This window comes from Manacus vitellinus, unplaced genomic scaffold (assembly GCF_001715985.3).
Source record: "Manacus vitellinus isolate BGI_N305 unplaced genomic scaffold, ASM171598v3 scaffold_62_pilon, whole genome shotgun sequence".
In the NCBI taxonomy this organism is placed as follows: domain Eukaryota; kingdom Metazoa; phylum Chordata; class Aves; order Passeriformes; family Pipridae; genus Manacus; species Manacus vitellinus.
In genome coordinates, this window is record NW_021940704.1 from 1,816,636 (window position 1) to 1,840,935 (window position 24,300).

At 43.8% G+C, this 24,300-nt stretch overlaps 1 protein-coding gene across 1 annotated transcript; it reads right to left on the minus strand.

Moving 5' to 3' along the window:
• Positions 1-1,797: 1,797 nt before the first annotated feature.
• Positions 1,798-24,300, minus strand: ATP7A (ATPase copper transporting alpha). Its single transcript, XM_018083300.2, has 22 exons — positions 24,165-24,300; positions 20,761-21,250; positions 19,293-20,024; positions 17,746-17,952; positions 16,577-16,740; positions 15,776-15,937; positions 15,090-15,166; positions 14,692-14,917; positions 14,036-14,269; positions 13,656-13,747; positions 13,119-13,246; positions 12,814-12,968; positions 12,414-12,548; positions 11,378-11,572; positions 9,316-9,498; positions 8,806-9,019; positions 8,006-8,152; positions 7,400-7,542; positions 6,907-7,110; positions 6,215-6,332; positions 5,584-5,686; positions 1,798-5,230 (listed from the first exon to the last, which is right to left on the minus strand). The coding sequence occupies exons 1-22, from the start codon at positions 24,270-24,272 to the stop codon at positions 4,954-4,956; spliced, it is 4,494 nt and encodes a 1,497-aa protein (XP_017938789.2). The 5' UTR covers positions 24,273-24,300; the 3' UTR covers positions 1,798-4,953.

Genomic DNA, 24,300 nt, shown 5'->3' on the forward strand with positions numbered 1-24,300 from the left:
TCTGTCCTGCAGTGACAGAAGCCCAAGGCTGCAGACCAAGATGCTTTAGATCCATTTCCCTAAGCAATCTGCCACAAAGCTGTGGATGGATAGATATGTTAAAAAAAAATAAAAAAATAAAATTCTAGCTAATTTTTGTTGGTTTGGTGTTTGTTTTTAATTCAGTCAGAGCTAAAATAGAACCATTCAGACTGAAACAAGAAGGTTCACACACTCTCTTAACCCAAAACGACTCAAGGCCTAAATTAAACAAACCCAAATGTTTTGGTTACTATTTCTGTGCAACAAACCTGTATCTTCCAAAACACAAGTGCTAAACCTGCAGGTTTCCACACCTCTTGGGGCACACCAGGCCAAAGAGACAGTCCAAGAGGAAGAAATTACAGGGTTGTGTCTTAATGGAAAGTAAAACTAATCTTGGAAGGACTTGGATGCAAACTTCTACACACAGCAGAGCCGGTGGTAAAGAGTCCCTCTGCCTAAACCGAGTGGCCACTGAAGGTGCCTGCAGAGCCCGGGGGGTCTCCCCTGCCCGTCCCAGTCAGACCCAGGCTCAGGGACCCCGTTCCCACTGCCCGTCCTAGTCAGACCCAGGCTCAGGGCCCCCGTTCCCACTGCCCGTCCCAGGGACGCTCGAGCACAGCAGGATCTGCCCACCCAGCTGCAGCCAAGCACTGAGTCAGCTGCGGAGGGAAGGACACACGAGGGGGGGCCTCCAGCACTCAGATCACACCAAAACTCTGCCCTGTGTCCAGCTGAGCCCAGCACTGGGCAGGGATGAGCTGAGGGCCCAGGGAGCTGTGCGGGACCCCAGCCTGAGCAATCCCAAAAAACCAATCAGGATTTCTTTTTCTGCCCATGCAGCCTGGCCAACCTACTTGTGAACAGGCACAAGGCGTGGGGGAATGAACAGAGCAGAGGGGGTTTTTTAGTTTGTTGGGTTTTTTTTAAATGAAAATAAGAAAGCAGCTCAGAGAAGTACTGGAGCATTCACTCATTGTTTAGTTAAAATGCTTGAGAGCTGCTTCTAGAAAACTCAAAAATTCAGGCCTCTCACCTTTTTTCTATCCTGACAAATTGGAGTTATAAACCCCCCTGGAGCTGTGCTGGCCCTCACAGACCACAGCAGGGCACATCAGGGGGGTAAGTGCTCTGCATTCCTTCAAACACTGCCCAGGAAAGTGTCTGGGCTTTGGCAGATTTTGACCCAAATGCTTATCCTGAGGCAGGGAGCCCAGCCAGCTCCAGGAGAGGAGCACAGGAACACTCACAGGCAGTTTCCCCCCGCCACTTCACACGTGGCACTTTGCTTTGGGACACAGAACTGCACTTCAGCCTGACTGCTCCGTGACACCCACTGAGAGAACAGGGCAGGGGGCACAACCCAAAACATGGGACATTTCATCCCAGCACAAGAAAACCCTTTTTTACTGTGAGGAGGACTGACCCCTGGAAAAGCCTGTCCAAAGGCTGTGGAGAAGCTGAAAACCTCAGTCCCAGGCAAGCAGCCCTGGGTCACCTGCTGTGACAGGTTTTGACTCCGTGACCTCCAGCAGCCTCTTCCAGCCTCGGCTGCTCCCCCGATCCCGACCCCTAACACGGGGATGCTCCCACAGGGGGATTATCCCCCCATTTCCCAGCTCTCACTGACACCACTTGCTCCCAGCCCTACAGTTTTTCATGCAGGCTCAGTGTTTGCTTAAGGCTGTGTTTAAGCAGGGCTGGAAACACACACAAACCCCAACCCTTGGCCTTGTGCTGACCAAGCAAAAAATACTTAAAAGAGATCACAGAACATGATTTAAAACAGCCTTCAGTCACATTTTTATTACATGACTTGTAATTGCCATTATAATGATGGAGGCACAGTCTTAAAAGAATAGAAAGCATGAGAAAATGTTTCTAGATGCAAAGAACTGTAACAGCCCTGCATTAACATTCCACACCAGCACTCACTTCTCCATTCTTCGTAGCAAAATTGAATAAAAAAAATTCTCAAGTTTAAAACATTTTGTTGGAAGTTCTAAGCAAAAAAATAGGCATAGTTTTTAAATAAATAAAAATGTTTGCTTGCTTCAATTTTGTTGTCAACTTCACGTTCTTTTTTTTTGGTATAAAATTTCAAGTGTTTTTAACTCTTAGAAGTTTAAATAAGTTTGGTAAGATTCAAAGAGCAACTTTTAAAACCTGGAGCAAATATACTTTTTTATTAAATAGAGCACAGGTTTTATAAATAGACACAGAAAATAAAATAGACAAAGGAGTAATACAATTTTGTTTGTAACTGTGTGTTTCCAAGTGATATTTTAAATTTCTGAATCCAAACTGTCTACAACAGGAATAAACCTATTTACATATTAAAACATTTACATTTAGCTCCCACATTATTCCATTTGCACTGTACATTCAAACTGAAAGACATTTTGGTTTTTCAACATAAAGCACCTTATGTAATATTTTAATCACAAGATAAACATTGTGGAAGTCATTAGCACACCTTTGGGGAGTGTTGGACAGACAACCTGCTTTCAAAGATCTGGGTTGAATTTATCACAACCACCTCGTCCCCATCCATCCTTGGGCTCAGTTATTTCCTCTCCCCAGGGTCTGGTCCTCTGGCTGTCCCTACAAGCTGCTCTCACATCCCTCCCAGCCAGCATCTACTGCTCCTTTTTCCCTGATAATCATCTCTGCACATCATTAGGTATCTTGGTTTGGAAAAGGAGCCTTATTTTGTTGTAACAGGATCAAACACTGAGTTTCACAGCAAATGGTAAACATGGGAAAACATCTGTGTTGGGACAAAGTTGGAGATAAAGGCAGCAGCCTGCTGTAAACATTCACCTACATACAATTTGGACAACAAGAGGCAAAGTGCTCTAAAAATATACTTGGAAAGTATATAACAAGTATATAACAAGTTCTTCATGCTGCTTTATCTACCAACCAGGAATTTAGCCCTGAACCACCTCCCCATTTCCAGCAGGAAGAGCCTGATGTGTCATTTCCATGCCATCCACTCCACAACGAGCACCTGGAGCCCTGAAACTCCCGCCAGGAGCAGTGACTGAGACCACCCACAGCACAGTCAAAACCAGCTAAACACTTCCCTTTCACCTGCAGAACTGTGCCAAGAACAACACCGAGAACGAGGGTGGATAAACAAGGAAACTGAAATCCTTGGAAACAGTTGGCATGACTGTGAAGCACTAAAACCCATCATAACATGATTTAACAGCTGTCGGGTAACAACCTGCTTTGTAAGAACAGCTCTGCTGCTGCAAAGTGAGAACACCTCATGGAATGGCTTTGCAGTGATGTATCTCAGCATGTAACAATACTACCTATTACATACAGCTATAATCTAATTTTTAAAAATACTCTGTTTTCATTAGAAATATTAAAAATCAAAAATCCTGCAACAGAAATATTTTGTTTCTTAAACTAGCAGAAGCAACACATGATGTTGTTCTCCTCACTGCAATGTGAGTACACTGATTTACTGACAACAGCCACAGCACAGCTCTTCTGCTCTCATACAGCAGGACTTGTCTCAGATAAAATGCAAAAGCTGTTTACTCATGACTTTTTACACACACAATCTATGCCCTGACATCAGGCTTCAAGTTAAGAACCAGAACATTACAGAGATCTCTTTATCACATGCCAAACTGAACCGAGTATTTCTCCTCCACAAGCACGACTGGTACATGTTTACACCACGGGCTGTACTTCCTAATGAAATCCAACTTGACTGATCCCAGGAATTGCTGCCAACAGCCACCTCAGCAGCAGGCTCAGGGAGTAACCAACAGGTAACCAGCTACTGGGTGATGAACACCTCTTTTCTCACCAAGGGTATTTTTAGTATTAATGATTTCATGATCAAAACCTGCATTTTGATATTGCAGTTCAGTAGCAAACGAGGACTGTCTCAATTCACAAAGCCTGGATCTGAACAGTGCAAGCAAAGGAGGTTTGCACCAACCCATGGAGGGATTCTGAACCATTCCTGGTACACAGACATTTATCTTTAGAAGGAAAGACTGAACTGTGAAGATTTTAAAGGTAGTCTGTGTGACAAACTCTCCTGGTTCATTTAAGGAGTGCCAGCAGCCACTGATGGTGAGCAGTAACTACACTGCCTTCCTAAATCTGAACACTTTGGCTAATACCACATGGCACTGATATTGCATTCACATGTTGCACAAGTTTTTGGCTTAGGAGAGGCTGGGAATGAACAAACCTCCCAACCCAGCCAACCTTCAAGCAGTGTCAGTAGCAGGAGTGTCCCAGGGCACGAGGGGCAGAGCTCAGTGTGGGTGTGAGCCCAAAGCTCTCTGTGCTGTGCAGGATCACACGGGGAGATCAGCTGAAGCTCAGAGTGTGAAAAGCTGAAGCCAGATGTTTACAAAATGAAAAGGCATTTGAGAGGAACCACTTCTGGCAGAAGGCAGGCTATGGAAACGAGAGGGGTTCAGGAAGTTCTGAAGTAAGGCACATCTCTGCAAACAGAACCTCCAGACTCTGCAGATGCAGTAATTCACACTTTTTCAACACAGTACTGAACTCGACTATGCATAAAGCAGCCTGGTATAAGGCTGGGAAATATTGTTCTGGTTCCTTGGTTTCCTTAGTTGTATTTTGACAATTTGCCAAAATAAATGCTATACTGCAAGCTTCATGGAATGGGAACACAGCCCTGTTTGTCAGCATCAACAGCTATGCACCAGATTTTTTGGTAAGTCTAGATAAAAAAAAAAAAAAAAAACCAACAAAAAATACTCTGGAAAGTCACTGCAAAAAGTACCTCTACACTGAAGAAGAAAGACCTCCAGAGGGATCAGTACATGCACAGGCCTCAGAGAGCTGTTTTGGTTGTGTTTTCATTTTGTTCCAGGTGTTTTTCTTTGTTTTGCCCTAGTGGGGGTGGGAGGAGGGGGTTCAAGTCTCTCATAGGGCCGTGTCATCGTCCTCTCCAAAATCCCCCACCAGCAGCGAGTGCTTGTCTGGCTCGTTGAGGACGATGCTGCTCACGGAGCGCTTGTCTGAGAACAGGGAGTTCATGGAGGCTCTGCTGTAGTGCAGGATTCGATCCAGCAGGCTCAGCTTGGGGGAGCCAGGCCCAGCCTCATCAATGCCAACGTGGACACTGATCTCTGACGGGCTCTTGTGCCTCATTTGGCCACGGGCCCTGAGCTCCAGTTTCTCAGATCTTGGTTTCTGGTACCTAGGGAAGGAAAAAACAAAATATAACAAACACCTCTCAGGTTGAAGTGAAGTACACTGAAATACAGATAAAACCTGCCTATGTGTATGATTGTGCCCAAGCCAGAGCCATTTATAATTTGACTGACAAGGTTTCTCACAAATCCACAAAGGCCATAAGGAATTTTCATTCTGAACACGCTTCTGATTTGTACATCCCTCTTCAAGTTAGAAATGACATTTTTAAGCACTACTGCCTGCTAAACAGACCTGCCTGAACTGTTCTTCAAAAGGCTTTGAAATCTCTCATAGTCCCACCCTTATCTTCTGCCACTCTAAGTGAAAGATCCAAGCTTTGAATCTGTCCCAACTCACATCTTTAACAGCAAAGAAGAAAGCACAACAGAGACAGAGGAGGCAGCCATTGCTGCAGATCCCATCCAGGGCTGCAAAACCAACCCAATGGGCAGGAAGACACCTAGAAAAAGCAAACAACAAAAAGTTCAGAGCAGGAACACTCCATTATTCATCTATTAAGACCTAAAATTTCACACAGACTGCCTAGTTTTAGTTGCATCCCAATGCGTTAATAAATAGGATTTTAATTTAAACGACAAATATTTAATACATAAGGATTTGTGTTTTATCTCAGGTTCAGGTTCAACTTCAGGTGAATTCACACCTGGGTGTGTCACCTGCACACTCTGAAACTCGGAGGAGAAATGTCCTGCCCACCCTGCAGTAAACTGCTTGTTCACAAGGTCAGGCTCATTCAATAAACCTTTTATCTTGAAGTTATTTTGATGTGTTGAGCATATCCAGAGTAGCCACAGTGTGGGAGGAGGACAGCTCACAAATACCCACTGCAACGTGCCCAGGCAGAGACCTCTGCCCTTACCAACAGCCAGAAGCAAAGAAAATGGAAACTCTCCCCCACAGCAGTAAATCACTGCAATCTGCTACTCACTGGGCCCAATCTTCTTAGTGCAGGGAGACACTCACATACCTGCAGCTATGGGAACTCCAATGAGATTATAAATCAGAGCAAAGACAAAGTTGATCCGGATCCTCTTCACAGTTTTCCTTGATAAATCTATGCTTGCTACCACATCCATCAAGTCATCCTGCAAGTTATGTTTATTGGAGAAGTCAGAGAGAAAGAAAGGCCCCCATGTAGTGTCTTTATACTCCTGTTTTAAAGCTAAGTCCCACACACCAGGTGTCACAGACTGTAGTAAGCACTCTATAGGCTGCTCTAGTCTGTCTGCAGAGCCCATACAGTCAGTGCCAGTCTTATTCCAGATGTCATCATAATCCAAGTAATGTACACAGCACCTCCCAGTGCAGCTCTAAACACTGACCACAGTCTCTGCCCAGGTGTTGTTGATATGTAACCTCGTGACTGTAAACCTGGAGGTGCTGTGGGACAAATACAATTTATGTTTGCCAAAGACTAGGTCACTTTTTCCTGTTTGCCCATTCTCAAACTTTAATTACCCCAAAAGGCACAGTAGCCAGAAGACTGGGGAGTTCCCTTCACAGGATAATCACCAGCACACTGAACAGACAGGATGAAAACAAGCTCTGCTCCAGTTCTCCTGGTTTATGGAGGCTGTACACCTCAGGGGAGATCTGCATCATTCAGCACATCCAGCCCCTCCTGTCAGCTCCCTTCACCCAAGCACTTTTCCCTCTCACCCTGATGAGAACCACGTCAGCTGCCTCGATGGCCACGTCGGTGCCGGTGCCGATGGCGATGCCCACGTTGGCCATGGCAAGGGCCGGGGAGTCGTTGATCCCGTCCCCCACCATCGCCACCCGCTTCCCCTCCTCCTGCAGCTGCTTCACTTTGGCCACTTTGTGGGAGGGAAGAACCTCTGCGAACACTTTGGTGATGCCAACCTGAAGAGAGAGAAAGGACACGACTGTGTGGCAGCTCCTCCAGCACCTGTTAAAGCTTCTGCCTGGAATAATGTGACTGGGAAGGGTGAAACCCGTGAACTCTTGAGCTAAAGACAAAACCCATCACAGTGGATGGGTTCATTCAAAAAGGCTCCTTGCATTTCCTCCTTATTCCAAATTTTTTTACGTTGCCATCTTTCACAACAGCCCAGTTCTATGCCAGCCACCAGCAGTATCAAGTGCCACAATGAGCCCAGCTTCAAACCCAGGCACAGGAGCAGCAGCTCACCTGAGAGGCAATGGATCGGGCTGTTTTGCTGTTGTCACCAGTCATGAGGACAACTTCCAACCCCATGCTCTTCAAAGTGTAGACTGCCAGCTCTGCCTCTGGCTTCACAGTATCAGCAATAGCTATCAAGCCACACAGCACTCCTAAAAACAGAAGGAAAGTGTTTGTAATGAAGATGTTTACTGCTTCAGAAGGAAACAAAAAAGTAACTTTTTTCCCCCCAGTAAGACCAGTTCCAAAACCAGTAATATTGACAATAAAAAGCAGAACAAGAACAGGTATCAGGGCAGCAAAGTTTAAAGCAATACAGACCATTGACTATCCAACCAGAATAAAAAAACCCCACCTTTTCTCTCCTCTCTTCCCCTTTGCTCTCTTTGAATTCTATGCTCATGTCCAACTCTCCTGTCAGCTAAGAAAGGCATGACAAGGTCTTTCTCATAGGAAAGTGCTGCAAAACTAGTTAATGATCTCTTTTCATCCCATTATTCTGCTTCAGGTATAACTGCTATTACATCACTAGTTAATAATTCCTATTTATGGGATATTTCACATGGTATTTAGTGAGAAATGAAGCTCAGAACAAAGCAGCAGCACCACACTCACCATCCACAGCTGCCAGCACGGCCGTGCGGCCCCTCCGCTCGTGCTCCATCATGGCTTTGTCAACCTCACTCCTCACAAGGAGCCCGTTCCTGGTCATCCACTCCCGGTTCCCAATGAGAACAGAGTATTTCTGAGAAGTCATGGTAGCTGAAGGAAGAAAACACAGTCCTTCCATCATATGGATTAACCAGGGAGCTTCCCTTCAGCTAATCCCACCCGTGTTCTCCCAGCGTGCAGTGAAATAGCACTGCAGAGAGTTCAAACAGAAACAGTCTTTCTTAATAATTCCTGCCCTCCTGAACTCCTCATGTGCTCTTGACGAGAGAGACAGCAACATTTCTTCAGTGCTGGGTAGTTACCATGTCAGAGGACCAAAAATCCCAGGTCAAACAACACTAAAGGACCAAGTTCCCCTCTCAGCCCTTCTAATATCTATGTAACAGCCCAGTGCAGTTGAAAGAGATCTAACAATGAGTGAAAACCACTCAGTTGTGCAAATGTACATAATTTTGGCAAGCAAGTGGTAACTTGGGATAAAGTAAAGTAAAACTAGAGAGAGCTGACAGAGAACTCCTGTATGACTTTCCAGCCCCATATTCAATATATAACTTGAAACTGTATTTAGTTTAAATGTTTGGAGTGATGTGTGAGCACAAAATAAACTAATGACCAACCAAATAATGTGTGCCTCGATGCCAGCCCAGTTCTTCGGGACAAAAATAAGTGACCTTACTCTTGGGATCCTAAAGGCACAAAAGCAAAAATTCTTCATTTTATCCTCTAAGCCAGAATTAACTTACTTGGTAGCTCAGCATCAATAATCAAAGCAGGCTGCGCTGATTCATCTGTATTTTCCTCAATTTTCACGAGAGTTGCATTTTTAAGATTGTTTTCTTCAACCATTCTATTTTTCCTGTAGAGTAATGCTTCAATATTGGTGACTTTACAACTAATGCCACAGCCTGGAACTACCTGAAAATCTGTACATGTTCCAAGGGTTTCCAAGTGCAGTTCCTAGAGAAAAAGGATGGAAACAGAGGAGGTTTTTAAACATATATAAAAGCATGTTCTATTTACAAAGCCCACAAAATAAAGTGCACTAGAACAAACAGAAGGAATCATCAAAATCTAACTTTGAGTACCCATCTAATATGGCATGAAGTGCTTTATGTGGTCCCACCATTTTCAGATTTCCCAAATAAATACAGTAAGTACTTCATATGTACGGATAGTCTGGTGTTATTTATGAAGTACTGCAAGAGAGGTTCTTCTGTAACACAAACTGCTCTTCCCCTGTGTAACTAACTCACCTTTTTGCAGTACTTGGTTATTGCTGCTCCAAGGGGGTGCTCACTGTTACTCTCTGCAGTCCCCACTATTGCCAGCAGTTTATGACAAGGTAGTTGGTTACCCTCCACCAGAAACTTCACCTGCATCACTTCTGGAGTCCCGTGGGTGATGGTCCCTGTTTTGTCAAACACAACCACCTTCACCTGCAGCACAACAGGAAGATTTTTTTCAGTGAAACAAACTTTAAGGTACAGATTCCTCAGGAAACCACCGCTTTTAGAGAAACCTGCTGACGGGACTGACGACTGACACCAGTGATGTGCACAGAACAATCCCGGGGTCCCTGCTTCCAGAGATTGAAATGGTTCATGATTTATGCATTCTAGGATTGCCAAGGGACTTTTGCAGGCTTCTGCAGGACTTTTGCATCATACCTCTGATGGCCCATCAAAACCATTCCCCCCCCCCCAATCTTGAAAGGCAGGAAAAACCCTTCTGCCAGAGCCCTGGTGGGAACTCAGCACAGACCCAGGAGATGTTGGAGGCTCCTGGCATGGCCTGTGACACTAACCATGGATATAGTAACTCATAACTTCTTTGAATGTGGAGGCTTCCCTCCCCCACCCCCAATGGATCAAGGCCACCACTTCAACTGACAGACCTGGAAGCTGCAACTCCCAAGTCCCATCGCTGGACCCCGTGGGCGGTGACTATGGACATCTTTCACTCTCAGCTTTGCTTTCCCTTACTCTCCCTTACCCTTATCCTCTCTTTCCTTTCTCTCCCTTATGCATTTTCCCCCCAGAGGTTATCCCTATGATAGATAATATAGATGACAACACCCAAAATGCTGACATACCTGTTCAAACAAAACTGTTAAAATAAACCCTACCTAGATATGTTTTCAGACACCGATTATTCAGTGTCGTTTCACTCTAATCCACCCCAGGGGAGTTATTGACAAGAACCTGGGTTATCCCCCTCTCCTTTTTCTGGGGTGAGTGTGGGGTGAAGTCGCAGCCCCACAATTGAAGCTTGAGGGGTTTGGAATATTACAAAGTGTTGGGCCGTTTTCCATGAGAGCAGTAAAGCTAATTAGATAGTTCCTGTGGACACAGCCTTGAGTTATAAAGAGCACAAGGTTAAAGCTGTTTGGCTGAGTGCAGGTGCTGCATGCCTAAATGTTTTTGCAAGAATATGTTTATATTGTATGCATGAGTGTGATGGTTTCAGTCTAGGCCTTCCTGGAAACCAGCTTGTAACCAGGAAGGAGCTGGGAAGGTGACCAAGGAAGTATTCCATGCTATTCCTTTACGTAACCTAGGGTATAAATAAGGCATTGATAAGAGAGTTCGCTCTCTTCTCTTCCGGCGAGGTTGGAGAACGGTGGTCCCTGTCTGGGCCTGGCTTATCTGGAGCTGAGGCCTACAGTAACTGCTGTTATCGGCCACGCGTGAGGGGGGAGTGCTGGGCCGTGTCCAGACGTACTGCTTTCTCTCAAGGGAAGTGGTGAGCTCTTGCCAATTCTTCAGCTTTGCTGGGTTTTTAGATTGTGTAGATCTGTTTTATTATTTGTCCCTTTTCACCCTATTTTATCCTTTTCCCTTCTCCCTTCCCCCCTCTTCCCTTCGACTTCGGGAAGCTATTTGGGGTCATAGATTCATATATATAATTCTCATTGTATATCTCTGTTTTATACATAATATATATATATTTTGGCTAGAACTTTGGCTGCCTGGTTTTTCGTTTTTTTTTCCTTCCCTCTCTGGGAAGGAGACCCTGTTGTCGAGTTTCGGAGATTTGGCAGGAAACCAACTCCAAACTTGCACAGTGAGAAAGTTGAGGGAGCGATCTCAACAAAAGCTGCCTGCTACGCTGAGCAGGCAGGCATCTCTCTGTCTCCTCACCCTACTGTGTGTCGTGTGTCTTTCTTCCCCCACGGACCAAGACCCACTGACAGGTACCCCAGGACAGGTGGCTCCTAACACCTGCCCCCTGGGGCATGGCACAGCCTGTCCAGCAGCAGTTGGCACACAGCGGCGAGCCCGGGCCGGGCGGCCCCCGCAGCAGTGCCCCCCTCACCTTGTGTGCCATCTCCAGGGGCTCCCCCCCCTTGATGAGGATGCCGTTCTGGGCCCCCACGCCCGTGCCCACCATGACGGCCGTGGGGGTGGCCAGGCCCAGGGAGCAGGGGCAGGCGATGCACAGCACCGTGATGGAGGCCTGGAAGGCGAAGCGGACGATCACCTCCGCCGAGGACAGGCTCTCGCTGTAACCCTGCGGGGGGACAGAGCCTGCTCAGAGGAGGAGCTGGACAACAGGACAACACATCCAGCTGCACATGGCCCTGGGTGCTGGAAAAACCTGCAAATTCATCAGCTAAAGTATTCATATTAAAACTGAAGCACGGGCAAATTATAAAATAGCTCAGAGTAATGAGTAAATTCATGACTAAGTTCTGTTCTATACTGCACATACCCATGACTGTTTCATTTATAGGATATTTTCCTAAACAAGGTACACCATGCCATAACTTTCACCCTCTAATGTAATAAAAGATACTGTATCAATACAGTAAGGAAAAAACCACAACCAGATATTACATGAAGATTGCTTTCCTGAAAGTAAAAAAATTCTAATCAGAAGTAGTTTTGAACCAAGAGACCTGTGATCCAAGCAACCCTAAAGTCCAGGCTGGGATCCTGACCCTCCTCTGGCATCTGTAATGAAGATGATTCCCAATATGAATTCACCTAGAGCTCTGCTAACAGAGCTGGATGCAGACTTGGAGCTTGTGACATAAGGGACCTCTTTTCTCCACAGAGAAGGGATGGATGGTGGGAAATTTTTTTGATTAACTTTTTAATTTTTTTAATTAACTTTTTTTTTTTAATACTAACTTCCACGAGTTGATTAATTACTGTGGATTCTTTCTTTAAGTATAAATGTAGGAGTGATACAGTGTAAAAAAATACATAATGTAAAACTGTAATAACAAGAACAATAATAGTCAGCAACTGCCTGCAAGGACAATTCAGAAAGGGAACCACTGCAGTCTAACAGAATTGTAAGGCTATTTATTAAATATTTCAGAAGGTGTTTAAGGAGATTTACTTACCAGAAAGTATTTTTCCACTATTCCAAAATCTACAAACCCAATTATAATCCAGGCAAGAAGGGTAACCACAGAGACAGCCACAATAAAAGGAACAAAGTAGCCACTAAGTTTGTCTGCAAATTGCTGGATGGGAGCCTGGGAAGGAGAAACAGGTCACTCAGCAGCATCATGGTTACTCCCTTCTGTGCCAGACACAGTCACAGCTGGGCAGCACACTTGGCTTGCCACAGTTTATAATTAGAGATTGACTTCATAAAAGGAGGAGGTTTGGCACACGAGCCTGTACCAAAGTCCTTAATCAGCAAGAACCTTCATTATGCAATTCAAATCTAAACAAACTCAGCCACTCCTCAAGTGATGTGGTGTGCTGCTGTCTAATGTGAATTTGACAATGCTCTACCTTTGAGGTCTGGGCCTCCTCCACGAGTTTAACAATCTGGGACAGAGTGGTGTCAGCCCCGACGTGGGTCGCGGCGATGAGCAGGGACCCGTTCTGGTTGATGGACCCTGCAATGACTGTGTTCCCAGGCTTCTTGGTCACAGGCATGGCCTCACCTGAGGGAAGGGCAACAGCAGAGTGCTGAAAAACAGACCTTTGTAACAGCCACCACCTCCTCATGAGAGTGAGAACACCAGTTCCACCTGCCCTTCTTCACACTGGTCTAAAGGAGAATGTTTTTACATTTGCAGAAAGCAAATGCTCACCTGTGATGAGAGATTCATCTACCATGGAGTGTCCTTCAATAACACGACCATCCACTGGGAATTTGCCTCCTGGGACCACTTTGACAATGTCACCCCGTTGAACCAGCTCAACGTCGACTTGCTCTTCACTGGAGGGATGGAAATGTTCTTTAGTAAGAGATGTAACTGAAGTGACCCAGTGCAAAAGGAGCTGTCACTACACACAAAGCACAATCCCACTGCTTGACACAGCTAATGCATACAAAAATTAAAACAGAAAAAAGGCCATTTTAAAGAAGACTATGACTTTTATCATAATTTTATTTACTATCCAGTTAAGAAAATCCACTAATTGTCTTATCACAGCAAAAATCAGCAGTAAGTCAATAAACTAAATTAGAGCAGTGTTAATTCTTCTGCATTTTAACATTTTTATCTGCCAGCAAATCTGAAGTTATTTGCTTCATGGTTCTATCGAATGGTAACATTTATCTGTGAATTAGGCATATAAACAGCAAAAAAGGAACAACAGAAAAAGCAAATGACAAAGCAAGATACCTTAAAAGAACGTTATCAGGGCCCAAGGTAACAATAGTAGCTTCAGTAGCTTGTAATGAAATTAGTCTTGCCAGGGCTTCTGAGGTTTTACCCTAGAATAATAATTTTCATATTTTTCTGACTATACTATTGAAAAAAAAAAAAAAGCTGGGTAAATGACAACTGCATGTGTTGCAATTTACCCTGTTAAGAAAACACAGACTGATAATAAGTCATTTCATGTTTTTACTAGTTCAGTTACTAAAGATGATTTTACAGCAAAGAAGGTTAAAAGAACCTAACAAAGCTTTTTCACGGGACATTTTTTAAATGTACATGACATTCTGAAATGATTCCTAGTCTAGCAGCTTGCAGCTATCAGGGATTTTTATTTCCCTTACCTTTGCCACGTGCTCCAGCCACCGGCCCAGCGAGATGAACACGAACAGCATCGGGGGGGTGTCAAAGAACGTGACAGGGTTTACTTTTGCTTTCTCAGCCATTGCCACCAGGAGAATAACGAAGGAGTAGAGGAAGGCAATGGAGGTGGCCAACACAACGAGCACATCCATGTTTGCAGTGCTGTGTTTCAGTGCCCTGTACGCCTGGATGTAGAAGTGCCACCCTCCAAACACCTGCAACAGAGTGTATTTTACACACACTCGTAACACACACAGCAGCATTTCCATAAGAGAGGGAGACACGTGTGATTTGTGTTATCTGCCTTCACTGTCTCTTCCTGAGCAAAATCCCAGCTCCAGCCAAGGGCTGTGATCTCCTCCACAGCACTCTAAGGCACTCCCATCTCCTCCCCGTGTCCACTGGTGTGGCTCAGCAGCTGCCTCAGGTGCTTTTTGGGTGCCCAACCCCTGGGCAGTGACTGCCCTGCCCAGGACAGTCTCTAGCACCAATTATTTTGGCAACAACAAAAGCATGTAACAACCTCAAAAGCGTTTTGCATCAGCATTACACTCACTTTTCAAATTTACTTTCTTCACAGTCTTCCAGTTGGAGTGTTTAAACCCAACAAACCAGGAGTTGTCATAATCCCACTTACCTGTACAGGGACACAGAGCAAAAATGACAGAAAATTCATAACAGACAATCCTGGCAGGAGCTGGTAATCCAGGACCATGGAGGAGTGAGGGGCCTCCCTCTCCTGGCTGCTCATGTTGTGATGTGTGTGAGCATCCGAAGGATGACTGTTCATCACCATCATGTAAATCATCAGCCCCATGACAGGGATACAGAAAACAAAGCTCACGACAAAAGACCTTTTCCACCTTTGGATTTAAAAAGAGAAAGAAGAAAAACAACTTGTATTGCAGTCAGGTGCTGGAGAACTTTTTAACCAGCAACTCTGGACAGTCACAAAAACCCCCATAGATTTACAGGTGATTAAAAAAGAAGAATCAAAGATATTTACAGAATCTAAATATGTTTGGGAATACTTACTGTCTGATTTCCTGTTTGTGATCCAGATGACTAGCAGATCTATCCTTTTTGACTAAGGAAGTAGTGAAACCTAAATCCTAAGGAAAAAAGTATAATAAAAAAGAGAACAGTCAGTTTTAAAATACACTTTGTGGTCAGTTATTGCCAGATTACTGGTATGGTGCCAGCCTTATCTTTGATTTACTTTATTAACATTTCTGATACAATAGTTACTACTGTTTAGTTACCTTCTAAAGAGAGAAAAGCAATTTGTTGTAAAAATCAACCTTTCTAGAATAAAATGCTTTTCTAAAATGTGGCTTTCCAAAATGGTTTTTCCTGAAGCACAGACATAGAGAAATGGAGGGAGAAAGCTAAGAAACATATTTCACCTCTCACCTGCTACAGTATTAATTTTTAAATAAATGTGATTTATTTTTCTACAAACCTATAGCTGGTATCTCCAACTCTACCATAGCCTATTTTTTACAGTATTGCTGTTTAAAGGTTTTAGGCAAAGTTGTAACAGAGCATTTCTGAGCCAGAACACATGTATTAGTTACAAAAACCTGTACTAAGAAGAACACAGATGGAAGAAGACAGATCTATTTTTTTGCTTTAATAGCCTTCCCTTCTGTTTCTGGGGTGTGTAACTCTTCAAAGGATGCTGGATATTTTATGAGACTTGGCACCTGAATGACTCTCACCTTTATCACTTGTATAACATCTCGAGGACCAACAGCCTCAGGGTCATATTTGATGTGTGCTTTGTTGGTTGCAAGAGCTACTGAGCAGTATAAAACACCATTAGTCTTCATGAGGGTGGATTCTATCTTGTGCACACAAGAAGCACATGTCATCCCTCTCACCTGAAAAACAAAGGTTCCTTCCTGTTATCAAAACCACAGCTTATCTGGTAAATGCACCTTAAAAAGCAGGAAAAGTCCTTATGACTATCCTTCCTTATTTATTGCTTTGTTCTGGGGTTTGAAGCAGTGAGCTGGAGCTCCAGCTAAGGATGAACTACAGAATCACAATAGTTTGGGTTGGAAGGGGTCTTAAAGACCATTTAGTTCCAACCTGCTGCCATGGGCAGGGATGCCTCCCAAAAATCGTGTTGCTCAGGGGCCCATCCAACCCTCCTAGAGGAAGCAGAGCATAGAGACAAGGTTATTAAGCCCTGCTAAGGCTCTGATGGCTCTTCAAGCTCAGAGCTGGGTACACAGAGTCAGACTAACCTTCAAAAAGTAAATTCTGGCAATAAGTAGAGAAATCAGAAAAATACAGGAATATTTCTCCGACTTCAGTGTAGTAGTAGTGAGCCAGAAGAGTTTGCAGGACCAGATACCATTTGTGATACAGACCTGAGGTACTCTTATATTTCAATTTTTTTGTGAATTAAGCTCTATTATGTGATTAAACTTTAGGAAGAGGAACACTTGCACAAGCGCACCCAGTAGATAAAAGTAACAGAAGCTGAGGGTGTCAGGTTTTAATTACTAACTTACAACAAGCTCCAGAATTCCATCTCCTTCACCACAGTTTTCCATCACGGTGGCTCCAAACCCCAGCTCCCGAATGAGCTCTGCAATAGCTGAAGGGTGTATGACAGCAGGATTATACCTCACTTCTGCCTTTCCTGCCATGAGGGCAACAAGGATGGAGTGTATTCCTGGGGAACAAAATGTGTGAGCAGCAGATCAGGTTTAGGAAAAATCCTGCACTTACGGTGACAGGAGGGCATGACACAATTTGAAACTGGGAAAGGTACCATATTGCAAATCAAGAAAAACATGTTCATTTTTGGAAGATACACCAACAACACAACCACAGCACCTCAGTGTAGGTGTGACTGACGAAAGCATTGCTGCTCCCCATGAGTGGCATGTTTCTAACAGTCTAATTACAAACATTCTGTCCATGCTATATGAAAAGATTATCTATTTTTACTCCAAAGTAGTTCTTCTAAAACACAGTGCTATATCTTTTTCTGATCTGCATTTACTACTTCTAGAAGCCTTTTCTTCAAGGGAGAACATGCAGGAGAAAGGGCACATCTAACAGTCAATCCTATTGTACACTGAAAGGATTTAGATTCATCCATTTTCTAGGATGACAAAATTAAAATCCAGGTTAACCTGGAACACATCTACCTTCATTACAATAATTAAACACAGTCTGCATTAATGACTGTTTGCTACATCACAGTCATGCAGCTGTTTGTTCCTGCAAACAATCAGACAGACAGGTATGCCCTGACTGCCAGAGCTAAAATTAACTTGTGTCTCTTTAATCCACACTAATACTGTCCCCCTCTAACAACCCCCTCCCCAGCACACACACAGTTGTTTCTGTCTTTCAGCTGCACACCTGGGCACCTCCCTCCAGTAGGAAAGATTTGTTTTCCTTTCAAAAGGATCCATATTTGATCCCTACACTCTTTGGAGCACTCAGGCGCTGTTTTTGTAAGGGCAGTCCCTGGTCAGCATGTCCATAAAGCAGCAAGAATGTCCCTGTTCCCCTCCCCTGGGCCAGAGGTGAGCAGGCTGTTCTCACACCTGGAACACCTGCAATGTCCTTCTCCTGACAACCCAGCCATGAAAAACGCTGTGCAAAAGCCAGGTGGATTCTCCAAAACAAACAGAAATGTAGCAGCTCACACTGACACACATCTTACCATCTTCCCTTCTCAAATTCCTCTCGATGTTGGCTACACACGAAGCACATGTCATTCCTGTCACCTGGACATAGCACTTGGAGATGGTCTTTGTCTCCTGCCTCCCGAGGTGGGCTGGGGGCACTTTGGAGGATGGCTCAGGTTTGTGAGAGTCCAGCTGTGCTTCAGGTGAGGGCTGAGCTGTGGCCACAGGCAGTTCTGCCTTTGCTGGAAAGGAGATTGCAGTTCATGACCTCAGGAGCAGCCATTGCAATGAGGTGTGAGCTGGCATTACAGACTGCTCTGCACTTAACACTGAAAATGGAAATTGTGTGTGCCCTGTCAGTCAGACCCACCCACCTGTCTGTGGATTCAGAGTCAGCAACAGAAAACAAGACAAAGAGTTGGGCCACTGATTAACTCACTGGTTTGTTACCAGTTTTCCTTTTGCACTTCCTCACTGTCTTTGTTCTGTTGCACATCCTTTGTCCTCTTCTCTAGGCTGTAAGTGGAATGTCTGCATTGCAACCTTAGTTTTACACACAATTTTATTGACTTTACCTGGAGCACAAAGCTGAATCTGTAAGCAAGTGCATGTTTCATAAGCAAAGTCAGTGATTTTGACCTTAGAGAAGGGCTCTGGAACTAGAGACATCTGCTCCTTACAGCAATCCAGGGAATGCTGTGTTTGTGCAGGAGCAGCGCAAAAGGAACTAAAATGGGAGCACCCAACCACTTCTTCAGTTATAGCCATAAAATAGCTCATGTACTGTATTTACTGATATTTAATCTTACTGAATCAACAGGTGGAGCTTCCCTGTTCCCTCAGGAAGCCTCTCTTCATATTGCTGGAGGTGGGGGTGAGAATCTGGGAGAGGCACAGCTAGGACAGCCAACCCACAAGGATGGACAAACATCTGCCTGCCCACGGGAAGTCATTAACTAATTCCTTGCTTTGCTTGCAGGGGCAACTTTTGCTTCCCCTATTAAACTTACCTTTACCTAATCCACAAAGTTTTTCTCTTATACCCTTCTCTTCCCCCTCCCACCATGGGGAAGTGAGCAAGTGGGTGGTTGGTGCTGAGCTGCTGACCAGGGTTCTCCCACAGCATCATCAATTTTAACATTCTGAGTGATGTCCACTCTCTTCAGACTCTTGTCACTCCTCAGTCATGCCTGAGCCTGGTTGAATCTCCCTTCATTAGTTAGTCCACAGAAGCCAAGACTTAGATAATTCAGCATTAAAGAAACTTCAGCACAGCAATCCATAATATTCTTCACAGCTAGCAAAGCTACAATTCCATATTCATGCCATGAATATTATAAAGCAGCAAATAGGAACATGGAACATCAATATCTGACATTTATATTTCCAGGCATCTCAATTATTTTAATTAATCTGATGCATTAAAGGTTGTGCATGTATCTCTAATTATCTCAGTGGCAGAGAAGACAGAAAGCTTGGCAAGCACAAAGTGCGTGTCAGCTGCTGAATTTCATCCTGGGTCGTACCAAAGGCTAAAAAAATGGACGATCCTTTTGAATTTAAAAGTTTAATATGTTATTACCTGGAAAAGAGGCATCGAATCCCATGTCCTCTATTGAGGACCGCAGGTCTTCTGGGCTTGTCTGCAGCGGGTCATATTCTATAGTCCCGTTTCCATTCGAGAGAGAGACATGAATGGATTTCACACCTGGCTTTTGGGATATGACTCCCTCGATGGACTGCACACAAGAGCTGCAGGTCATCCCCTCAATACTGATCACGACAACCTGAGTAAGTGGCTGGCTGGGATCCTTCAGAGCTGCGTGAGACTTCAGGGGAGACGCCAGCGGGGGGAAAGGTGCCAGGTTTTCACACTCCTCAGGAAGGCTGACTTTGAACGTCTCAGGAGACACGGCCTCTATGGCTTTCCTCAGCCTGTCTATGCTAATTAAGTTTGGGTTATAGTTTATAACAGCAGATTTCTTCTCTAACGAGACAACGACCCCTGTGACTGCCGGGAGTGCTGACACAGTGCCCTGGATGTTGAGGACACAGGAATTGCAGTGCATCCCATCGACTCTGAACACAACTGCCCTGGTCCCAGTCCCACTGGAGCTTTCCCTCTGTGCTGGCTCAGAGCCTTTGGGCTGAGCATTCCTCAGCCTCTCCAGGTCAATGGCACTGAGCTTCAGGGCTCTGGGCTGCTTTTTGAAGGATGCTGCGAAACCCGCTGCTTCAATTTGATGTTTTATTTCTTCTGCTGTAATTAGGTGAGGCTGGTAGATAACAACAGCTTCCTGATTGTCCAGAGACACTGAAATTTAACCAATAAAATAAATTAACCAATAAAATAAATGAACAAAAGTGTGTGTTACTGCCCTAAACATAACGAGCACATCAACAGGTCTTGTCAAGGCTTTCCAAGAACACTTTAAATGGTCATAGAAGCAAATGCAACAGAAAGGAGATTTCATTTGTTTGGTAAATACCAAAAGTTAGTTCTTCAACCATTTTTTTGTCTAGTACTACAATAATTTTCAACTCCTCTTTTCCTCAGTTTTTTGCTCTTTCCCCAGGACTTTCACAAATGGCATCGGTACTTATTAAATTTACCCTTTTATTAGGTTCTGTGGCAATACATTAATGCCAAAGCTAATTATACAGATAAGTTGATCTTGCCTTTTAGATACAATTATATACATGACAATACAAATTTTTAATTTAACAGAAAAGATAAATTAATATTAATTAAAATATAAAAACGACATCTTGTATCAGAGATTTCTGTAACTGGTAATAAAGTTATGGAGCACAACTACTCCCAACTGAGATACAAAGCAACCACTGAATACTGTCACACATGTAACAGCAACAGCCTCCCCACAATTTGGGTCCATTTCTTCACTTCTAGTTCAAATTAAACGTGTAACTAAATAGCCAGTACCACAAACAGTCACACACTCAGCTCTCTCACGTAAACACAAGGCATCTCCACAATGCCATCAAAGAACAGCATGGCCAAATGACATGAAGATACACTAAGGTTTCACCTCGAACCCGCTGAATTCCTTGCAGTTTTCCAAGCCTGCCCTCGATGGTGCTGGTGCAGGAGTGACAGGTCATCCCGTCCACCTTCAGGCGCAGCACAGCACTGCTCGCCTGAGACCAGACCGCATCTTCCCAACTTCCAGGGGTCCCCTCTGCTGCAGAGATATTTAAATCTACTCCTGGGACCGTCTGGATAATCTGTTTGCCATTTATGATGGAAGAAATGAAAGTCACCACTGCAGTTTTCTGGTCAGAGGAGACTTTCACATCCAGGATCCCTTTGTTCTTCAGCAGCATGGTACAGATCTGTCTGGGTGTTAGGGCTGACTGGGGAGGGATGGTAAGGAAAATAGTGTCAGGTATAACAGGTTGTGGGTTTGAATCAGCCAGTGTAGCATCAAATCCCATGTCATAGATGGCTTCCTGCAGTGTCCCTGGAGTCTGGAGCTTGGAGTCATAAATGATGACAGCATTCTTATCCTCCAGAGAGACCTTGGGAGGCAATAAACACAACAATTTAGCAAACTGCAATACAAAGAGTTACTAAAACTGCATGGGACTAGAAATTGCTTTTACTTGCAAATATTAGTAACACTTGGCCAGTGTAAAATCATCCCTCACTCCTCACCTTGAGGAGCAAAGCCATACCAGCAGCCACCACTGAGTGACTTCTCTTCTGTGCAACAGCCGGGCTGGAAAGAAGAGATCCCACCCCTTCCTCACTCCCAGTTTCAGAATCCTTTCCAAGTCTGTCTGGCCACTTTTACTTACCAGACAGCACCAACGCATTTAATGAAACTTCCAGAGCCAAATTCTCCTGAATGATGATGATGAACCCAAAAGAGCCCACAGCAAAAATTCAAATCAGTTAACAGTAATTCTAATGCAGTTAGCAGTAATTACCCTCAGGCTACAAGGATGGAAGCAAACAGTCTTTGAAAAAAACCACAGCTTTAAGTAGCAGTGGAAGGAGCCCAGTATTTCCAGGCATGGGAGGCACAGGCTGGTAACTTGCTGTGAGCACAAACCTGCATCAGACTGCACTGAACAAAATTCGGTTTGGAAATCTGATATATGACAAACATTAAAGAAGCTGTTTTTCCTCTCTCTGTACATTTTGGTGATCCAGAGATGTCCTGATTTGGTATTAACCTTTCCCATTAGATGGTACAAATATCCTCAACTTAATTTTCTCCCAAGGGATGATAAATCAAATATAATAATTGCAGTTTCCAAAAGGAAAAAACGAAGCCTGCCAGAGGCCCAACACACATTACCAATTCAATTCTGTCTTTCCTCTGGGCAGAGGTACAGCCTAAACATCACAGTCATGATTAAATTAGACCAGTTAAATCATTTTAAAAACCACCTCTCCTCATTTCTGTCCCAGTTATGGGCCCTCGTAGAATTAGAAACATGGACATTTATTGGTTTCATTGCAGTTGGAGGTAAAATAATCAAAGAGCAGCTGTTTGTCTGTATTAGCCATCTAACATTCCCACCCCTTGCTGACCTTATTCATAATTACTAAATAAAATCCTGTTTTACTGTTCTCAGAGAATTTTCTGAGTCAAATGATCTGACTGAACAGTAGCTCTGATGTTATAAAGAGGATAATTACTAAATATGTCCTCTTAATGTTTCTTAGAGTCCTGTTCTACTCAGACTACATTTTTGTAATACAGTTTTTGAAACAGTGTTCAGCTTTGGAATAAGGTATTTACCTTAAAATCTAAATATAAAACTCTTAATATTGTCCTTCTAAAAATCTGCTTCATTCCTTATGTAAAAGACAGTATGAGATGCACATTGTCTTGAATCTCTCCTCCCTCTTCTATCTGAAGTCAACTGTATATTCTCAGAAATAGCTGAGAAAACACAAGGCTGACGAGATTACATTTTTTGCTAGAAAAAGGAGAAAGTGGGGATTCTGAAATCCAATTATCTGGGGGTATTTTACAGGCTGCTTTTAGCCCTCCTGTGACTCCATGCCAGCAGACACCCAGTGACTGATCTCACCACGCACAGAGATGCTCCAAGGTCCTGCTGGCAGAGCACAGACCCACCTTAAAGCTCCACTACAGCTGAAGGAAGATGAAAAATGATGTGTCTTGTAAATATTGCTGCTCTTCACCAAAATTTCCACGTGTGTACAGGAACATCTACTTCAGGCAAAAGGAAACTGCACTGAACCAGTGCATCTCTTGCCTCTGCAGGGAAAGGGCACCACAATGAACCCTTCAAAGCCAGCTACAGGTAATGATCACATCAGCCCAAACTAAGATAATGTGCCCAGTCCTGTGAGAAAACTATTTGTCAAAGGCATTTCTACTAAAATAGAAATTAACTTTTGATGAAACCAGGAAGATAGTGCTTTCTTTGGAGTAAAATCAACCACCATGCAATGCTATGGCATGTTTTCAGAACATAGATACTCAATAATTAAACTTTGCAGTTTTCTGTTGCTGATACTGATAAGACTGTTCTTTCTACCACAGATTGGGTCACAAAATTAACAGCAATCTCCCAGCTTTTAAATTGTTTCCATCAATAAATCTACTGTAAAATTATGTACCGTGTAGGGATAATCAGCTCACTCTGGAATACTCTACAGTCCATTGTTTTGCCCATGACAAAAAAAATACTAACAAAATACTGATCTCTCCTCTGAGCTAAGAAAAAAAGTTAAACTCAAGATAGGTCAAGGAAACCTGGATTAGGGCAAACCTTAAGCTCCGTGGGCAGTTCAAGATTACAGTTCTGCTGCCCTTTCTCTCATTTCCTCATGGACAGTACAAAGGAAAGGAAACTTCTAAGACCTGTCAGGACTTTCCTGTGTTATCCAGACTTCCTGCTACTCTTATTTCACGGATCACAACAGAACAGGTTTTTTTTCACGGTGAGTCAACTGCCCCCCAATTAACTGGACACCTCAAGCCCACAAGCATGTTTGAGCCTGTGCAAGTGACCTCCAGGCACCATCAGCTGGACAGAAAAGGCCTGTAGGCTTTTGAGCAAATACTGACATTTGTGCAGTATGAGGGACAAGGACAGCTCCCTTTTTTTCACCAGTGCAAGTTCTAGGGCTTTTGCTTTATTTTATTTTAAAGTTTATTGTTCTTGCCTTTTTTTACTTTTTTTCCCTTTACTCCACAATACTGAATTAAATGTAAAGTAGAAAATTAATTAAGAGCAACAGATAATGACTTAGGTCCCACTGTAGGAAAGTAAGCACTTGTTTTCTCTTATATACCAGAACTACACTAATGGATCTCCAACATCAGCTTCCCCTGACACATTCAGAATATACTCTTCTCACATTATTTTCCTCCCTTGGTGCGAAATTTTATCATGGTGTCTCACATAAGAACAAAGCTTTGTAAGAAACAGTGGCAGTATTACTTACTTTAATGTGATGGATTCCATTCATCTTCCCAACATGCTGCTCAATGGTCTGAGCACAGGAATTGCAGGTCATCCCCTCCACACCGATGACCACGGATTTGGCCTCCATTGTGAATTCCTACTCCACTCCTCTCATT

What these genes read in the sequence shown, in the direction of transcription:
- ATP7A (XM_018083300.2), bottom strand. Translation starts at nt 24,272, where the DNA reads ATGGAGGCCAAATCCGTGGTCATCGGTGTGGAGGGGATGACCTGCAAT. An exon ending in AGGAATTCAGCGGGTTCGAG is followed by an intron (nt 20,025 to 20,760) that starts GTGAAACCTTAG and finishes GTTAAATTTCAG; the next exon opens with TGTCTCTGGACAATCAGGAA. An exon ending in ATTCGATGCCTCTTTTCCAG is followed by an intron (nt 17,953 to 19,292) that starts GTAATAACATAT and finishes TCTCCTTTCCAG; the next exon opens with CAAAGGCAGAACTGCCTGTG.